Source organism: Acinonyx jubatus, chromosome D2, assembly GCF_027475565.1.
Source record: "Acinonyx jubatus isolate Ajub_Pintada_27869175 chromosome D2, VMU_Ajub_asm_v1.0, whole genome shotgun sequence".
Taxonomy (NCBI): Eukaryota; Metazoa; Chordata; class Mammalia; order Carnivora; family Felidae; genus Acinonyx; species Acinonyx jubatus.
Window position 1 is genome coordinate 23,097,063 of NC_069393.1, and position 7,714 is coordinate 23,104,776.

The window sequence follows — 7,714 nt, forward strand, 5'->3', positions numbered from 1 at the left end:
GCATAATTTACATAACTTTCTTCAAGATACTGAAAAAACTTATCATAAGACTTGCCTTACTATTTAGATCATTTGGGGGCACCTGGGTGCCTCAGTTGTTTAAGCTTCTGACTTCGGCTCAGGTCATGATCCCATAGTTTGTGAGTTCAAGCCCCGTGTAGGGCTCTGTGCTGACAGCTCAGTACCTGGAGCCTGCTTCAGATTATGTCTCCCTCTCTCACTGCCCCTCCCCTGCTCATGCTGTCTCTCTCTCTCTCTCTCTCAAAAATAAATAAATATTTTTTAAATTTAAAAAATAGAAATAAAAAAATATTTAGGTCATTTTTATGTAATAAGAAGGTAAGTATTATAATTTCCAGTTATATTTATATGATCAGTAACATCAGGTTCTATCTGCACATAACAATATAGAATTATAAACAAAAGAACTCATAGAGAATATTCAGGTTTCTTTAAAGAAATAATTTTATAATTAAGGGAGACAATTTTTTATAGGAATAATGAATATAAATGTATGTATAGCAGCAAAGCTATTTTCATCTAATGAAGATAATCTCTAAAGAAACTGAAAAACATGCACATTTCCAGTTGAGAGTTTCAGATATTTTTTCCTATCTTTTTTACATAAATCCCATAAGGATTAAGTTTATTTAAGCATTTTTACAAATCAGTAACTTTAGAAAAGTTACACTGCCAAATTAAGAAAATAGTCAATTCACAATTCACTATAAGTATTTAAAGAACACAAATGTGGAGGACAGATATGATTTCCAGAGGAGCATTTCATGTAACTGTGAGAGATGATATAATAGCAAGTGTTTAGTCCCACACTGTACTTCAACCAGTGTTTCTCAAACTCTTCCACTGAAACAGCCCCCTCCTGACCGAATATCCTTAAAAAGGATAAGAGAACATATATCTCTCTCCATGAGTAAAACAGCCCAAATTATGCCACAATTATAAATTTCTCATTTTTTCTTAAAAATTCACGGTTAATAAAGAAGGTGTGTCATATTTATTCTATGGCTTTTTATATCTCCTGACACACTTATGTACTCTTAGTGATTTATATGACCCAGTTTGAGAAGCACTGACTTAAACCAGTGTATGCCCATGTGAAAAATATTTTCCTGAATTATGACGTAAGAATAATTTCATTTTATAACATCAGGGATAAATAATAATGAAAATTATTCGTTATGTGTTGAATAATAAATATGTAAAAAGTATTAAATTAGGTTTTTAATATATATAATCTTAATTTTCAAAATGTAAATATTATCTTACCAACAGTAATTAAGGAACTGAGACACAAAGAGATTAAATAGCTATCCAAAGGCAATACAGCTAATAAATATTAGTTACTTTGTACCCAAGTCTTTATTATATCACAATCTCATCAACATTTTATTTTTACAAAAATCTCACTTTTCAAGAATTTAATGCAGATGTGCTATGAACAGCACATAGCCACTAACGTATCAAAAGAAACTCTTCACTAGCAGTACAGTTTTAAGACCAATCAATGATGGGTGATGTAAGACCACTTATATTAGAAAAGAAATCCCCATCTAGCCACTAAGTTGAGCTAATTCTTGGGTTCAAGTAAGACCTGGCAGTGTATATGTGCTGCCAAAGCGAGCACAAGACTGGGCATTGTAAATAGGATAGGATGTAAATTTCATACACACATTCTAGACCCAATCCAAAATGGCAGCACAGAGTAACATTATTTGGCAAATCCTAAGCAACCTCCTGTTAACTTCTGTCACTAGCCAGTTACAAGTCCTTGAGTTAAGTTGCTTGCCTCTCTAGGATTTATGTTCACCGTGTGAAAGGGGTGTGCATTTCAATTTCTATACCTGTTTCCATTACTCTCAGCTAGTACCTCTTTGTTAGCATTTTTTAAGCAACTCGTTTTTTAAAAAATTCACATTTCTATATACTAATTATCAGTCTTGGTCCTCTTTAAAATATTCCCTCAGTTCTTGATTCTTAACCACTTCATTTTACAATCTGGAACACAACAAAATCGCCTGGTGAAAACTGCTACTTTAATAGTAACTTTACTATGAGCTCTACTATCAAAATGTTTATAGTATCAGAGTCTATTTCAGTGTATTTATTTTTTAAAAAGCTTTGGTGATTTGATATTTGCCATTAAAGTTAACTTATATTGTGTTCTTAATTCAAACACTTCAGTACATTAAAATCCATAGGAAAACTATACTACTAACCATCTTCCAGTTTGATTTGCAACCTGTTCTTCTAATTTCTGTAGCTCCAATGTGTAAGCCATTATTCGAGCATTGCATACCATGAGATTCTTAACTGCGTGCAAGATCTGGTCTTTCTGAGTACTCAGAGAAAGGAGTTTCCATATTCCTTCTCGCATTCGAATTTCTAAATCTATTTTTTCTTGAATGCTGCAGTCCTTAAAAAAAAGAGAAAAGCATTTTTTAAAGATAGCAAAAATCCAAAATTATAACATTTCTTTTTATTAGTAAAAATGTGCTAGTGATTTTATAACATATTGGGAAAGTAACAAAGTTTTGAAGTATGATAGTACAAAAAATATAGCTATTCAAAAATGCTCTTTGCAAAACCTTAATTTCTTGCTTTATTAGGAAGTCTACAATCTAGTGGAGAAACACAACAGAAACAAGGGTGAGAAACATTACATATTCTTTGCATAGCTTCGCAAGTTTGAATAGTGTCCCCCAAATATTCCTGTCCTCCCAGAACCTCAGAATGTGACCTTATTCAGATACAGGGTTTTGTAGATGTAATTAGTTAAGATGAGGTCATACTGGAATAGTGTGGGCCCTAAACCCAATGACTAGTGTCCTTATAGGAAAGCCATGTGAAGACAGAGAGACATACAGAGTTAACTCCATGTAAAGACTGAAACAGAGATGAGAGTAATGAGTCTATAAGCCAAGGACTACCAAGCAACCACCAGAAGCTGGAAAAGGCAGGAAAGATTCTTCCTACAGCCTTCAGCAGGAGTATGGGCCTGCAGATACCTTGATTTCGTACTTCTGGACCCCAGAACGATGAGAGAATAAATTTCCATTGTTTTAAGCCACCTAGTTTTGGTAATTTGTTAAGGGACAGTCCAGGAAATGAATACAATAATATGTATAGTAACTAATGTGAATATTATAGCACATGTACATATTATTTAAGTTGTATTGTGGGATAGCAAGATGTGGTTGATGACACTGAATTAACCAAGGAAAAACAGATGTTGGAAAGGAGCAGATGCTGGAAAAGGGACTGAGGTTTAGCAGCTATGGTAAACAAAGTCAATAAAATCTCAGAAGCTACAGAGGGAAAGCACTGTGTTAAAAAATGTCCAAAGCTTTAGCTATCAGATGGAACAGAGATGTAGAATATATTTTTGGATTTTTGTTTATTTTAAAGAGTCACCATGAAACTACTAAATCATTTTAGTTCTGAAAGTCTTTTATCCCATACAATGATCTTGTAGTGGCCCGCTCTATATACAAGTTACACATGTAACAATAGAATTCTAGAAGCTGAAACGTACTGTTCTGATTTAATTCACAGTGGCTTTTTAAACAATTATAAATCATTAGATATACTCTTTACTAAACTACAAACACAATAATGCTCTAGTACGTCTATTTTTAAAAGTAAAGTGACCATTATCCTGGCTTCTGTGGTAAAAAAAAAAAAAAATGAATGCTATAATTTACCATTTAATTGAATCAAAATCTATATAAAAAATGTAACTGGAACCTAAAAACAAAAGTTCCAGGTATTAAAAAGACAATCTTTTCAAAAAGAAAACCTAAAAGTTAGGAGGGCAAGTCAATGAAAATTACGCTAAAAGAGAAGCTATAAGGGTGCCTGGGTGGCTCAGTTGGTTAAGAGCCCAACTTCAGCTCGGGTCATAATCTCACAGTTCATGGGTTCGAGACCGGTGTCGGGCTCTGTGCTGACAGCTCAGAGCCTGGAGTCTCCTTCAGATTCTGTGTCTCCCTCTCTCTCTGCCCCTCCCCTGCTCACACTCTGTCTCTCTGTCTCTCAAAAATAAATAAACATTTAAAAAAAAATTTTTTTAAGAGAAGCTATAGTAGATGATTTGACTATCCAAATCAATCAAATATACTATTCACATGCAGAAAACAGATCTGTTTAATTACCTTCTGTAATTACATCACGTAATTACCACATAAAAACCTTCTTTAGTGGTAGAACTCAAAACTGGTACACTACATAAATGTAGTCATTTGCTAGTTTTCCTTCTTTACACATGGCTGAATCTCAACAACTCCATTTCATCTTTGTATGACTTTGTCAGCCCCAAAGTAAATTCTTCTTTAATGTAATTAATAACGAATTTTAAGAATTATCTATGTGACCTACATGTATATAAGATTAAGCTCTGTCAAGCTGGTTAGTATTGGGGAGCACACACACATAGGAGGCAACCTGAAGCAAGATGAATAGTTTTACCCCACAACCCAAATATAAACAAATACCATTTGGTGCCATTAAATTCAATTTTGCTTTTTAAATGTTACAGTGAGGCAGCCAGCTAAACCAGCACAGTGGTTCTTAAAGCTGGCTACACATGAGAATCACCTCTGGTAGAGGAAGAGCCTTTTATAAAAGCACCTGAACTTACGACCCACCCCAAAACAATTAGGCTCTCTGGAGGTGGAGCCTGAGGTTTTTTTGTTTTGTTTTGTTTTGTTTTGTTTTGTTTTGTTTTGTTTTTAAGTTCCTCCGGTGACTCAATGTAGAGCCAGGGTAGAGATATGCGGTAGTACTTGAAATTCCACAGTGACCTGGAAAGTTGCAACAACCTTAAGAAACCGGTAGGTGGCCACAAACACATTAAAGAATCAGTTTCGGCTTCTAGGGTTTCCATCTTGTAAGTGAAGACTGTCTTCTCTTCATCACTTGATAAAGACTATAAAATTATAGAGGCTTGGGAAATAGTGCAAAAATGAAATGCAAAGTTAAGGCTTGTTTTTTAAATCACCTTATTTGTAAGATTAAATATTCATTAAGGAAATAAGATATATCTAACAGATATTAGTATTAGAATTCTAATAGCGTGGGGGTCAGCAAACTATAGCCTAGCCAATGCCTGTTTTTGTAAATAAAGTTGTACAGGGGCACAATCACGCCCATTTGTATTATCTAAGGCTACTTTCAAACTACAATGGCAAAGTTGAGTAATTTCGAGAAAGACCATGTGGCCCACAAAGCTGAAAATGTTTACTATCTGCCTTTTTACAGAAATAGTTTGCTGATCCTTAATTCAGCCAAATTAACATACGTAGTAAACTATGACCTTACCTCCCCTATTCTACAGTGAGCAGATGTGGATCTGGGAGGGCTGACATGAGTGGGGTGAATTAAGTGTATGTATGCTTTTGAATGTACTGGGGTTTAAAAAAAAAAGAGGTATGGTGTTACCCGTTTTTTGTTCTCCATGCAACTTCTTTTAGTACACATCTATACTTCACATACAGGGAAATCCATCTGGTCAAGTGATAACTACTGCAGCCAAGAAAGTCTTTTCAGAGTGGAAGAACTTAATTTTAGTTAGTAAGGGGTGCAAAGTGCTCCTGGGGTTAAGAGCTGATGTGCCATGCACAGTGAGAACAATGATCACGTAATGAGGGCATGCATAGAGCATTCAGTGATGGTGCTTACTAACCCCAAAGTGGTATGGCAGGGAGCTAAAATCATGACTGCTGCTGCCTCAACCATAATGGCAGAGTAAACACTGACTAGGACCCATGACAAAAGCATGTATTCATCCCTCTTAGAAGTGTCTGAAAGCAAGTCTCCAGAAAGAGCAAATGGGGTGGGGAAGAATGGGGTGGGGGGAAACCTTCCTCTTGCCATTTCTCCTTCAATTTTCTAAATATGAGCTACCTTGTAATCAAGTCAAACAGAAGCCTATGGTACTGTCCTGATCATGTAGATACCTAGTCAGGCTGATAAAAATGGACAGGGCAAGGCTAAAAATGAAACAGGGAAATGACTTAAAAGTGCAAATCTAGATTATGTAGACAACAGAAAGATACCAGGTTTTAAGAGCATAATGGGACAAAGGAAGTGCAAAAAAAAATGGCCTTAATATTTTTTTTAAGTAGGCTCCGCACTGGGCATGGAGCCCAATGCAGGGCTTGAACTCACATTCCTGAGGTCAAGAGTTAAATGCTCAACTGACAAAGCCACCCACGCTCCCCTGAAAATGGACTTAATTTTGAAATTAAGCACTGACTTAAAAATAAATGAAGCTGGGCTGCTGCAAGACAGCTGTAGTAATCCAGATAGAAAATATCACCCACCTAATGGATATAGTTAAACCATGTTAGTTAAGAGACCATGGTGAAAGAGAAGACTGCAAAATAGTATATATAGTATACATCCTTCTAAAAGAAATTGTGTGTATTTTAAGAATTGTTTATGTACAGGGGTGCCTGGGTGGCTCAGTCGGTTAAGCTTCTGACTCTTGGTTTCGGCTCAGGTCATGATCTCACAGTTTATGAGTTCAAGCCCCACATTGGGCTTCATGCTGACAATGCAGAGTCTGCTTGGGATTCTATTGCTCCCTCTCTCTCTCTCTGCCCCCCCCCTCAAAAGTAAATAAATAAACTTAAAAAAAAAACTTTAAAAAAAAGGAATTGTTTATGTACAGAAAAAGTCTGGAAACTGTTAATAGTGGTTATTCTGTGGAATGGTATTACAGAAAGAATTCTTAAATCCATGTTTCTGTATATGTTTACTACAATGAGATAGTGAGACAGGGAAACTGAAGAACTCCATTAAAATATGCTTTTTGCTCCTTTTCCTGCTTCTATCCTTGCTACAACCTGCCCCTACACTCCACTTTACACGTCTTTTTTTTTTTTAATTTTTTTTTCAACGTTTATTTATTTTTGGGACAGAGAGAGACAGAGCATGAACGGGGGAGGGGCAGAGAGAGAGGGAGACACAGAATCGAAAACAGGCTCCAGGCTCTGAACCATCAGCCCAGAGCCTGACGCAGGGCTCGAACTCACGGACCGCGAGATCGTGACCTGGCTGAAGTCGGACGCTTAACCCACTGCGCCACCCAGGCACCCCTACACATGTCTTATAATGAAAATAGTGTATATCCTCCTTGTAAGGGACAAGGAGTTAATGATTTGTCTAGAATAGAAAACATCTAAGGATGAACCAGATGAGAATGACTGGAAGAAGCTACTATATGTGTATTCCAGACCACTGGCACTAGACATCTCAATGCCAAGACCCCCTGGCTCCAAGCAATAATACCTGGGCCCTCATCTTCGTTCTAACAGGTTCCTAGATGCCTGAGAGGACACGTACACTAGACCATCGTCCTCAGTAAAAACCCCCAGACCCCGAATGAAGACAAGACTCGTGCTCCTCTCCTTTCGGAGTCTCCTGAACTTTTGTCTGTAACTGCTTTCTCTGTATCTTCAATAAACTCACCTCCTGCTGGCTCACATGTAATTTCCATCCTGCAGGAAGTCAAGGACTGGTCCTGTGGGACCCCTTCTGGATCCCTGAACCAGCCTGCCGGCATCAATGGCATTACTTCTTGAATTTCTTTTTTATTAAGATTTCAAAAGCTTGAAAGTTTGTAAGAAAGGTTAGGTGGCTGCCCCAACAGATGAATGGGACAAAAGATAGTAAGAAAAAGTTTTCCCTCAAG

The 7,714-nt window shown here is 36.7% G+C and overlaps 1 protein-coding gene across 3 annotated transcripts in view; it reads right to left on the reverse strand.

Annotated features, from left to right (window-relative positions):
• The window catches only part of RTKN2 (rhotekin 2), a 76,177-nt gene that overhangs the window by 66,358 nt on the left and 2,105 nt on the right, over positions 1–7,714 (reverse strand). Inside the window, exon 1 of one of the 3 annotated variants that reach the window (XM_027062086.2) lies at positions 2,318–2,434. The exons of 1 other annotated variant lie outside the window; for it this stretch is intronic. Coding sequence is in view for 1 of the 2 variants with exons in the window: in XM_027062085.2 (XP_026917886.1) it covers positions 2,238–2,434 (197 nt within the window). In the remaining variant the exon portion in view is untranslated. Of the gene's footprint in view, positions 1–2,237; positions 2,435–7,714 lie in introns of those variants that run through there. One more of the 3 variants, XM_027062085.2, reaches the window with a different exon arrangement.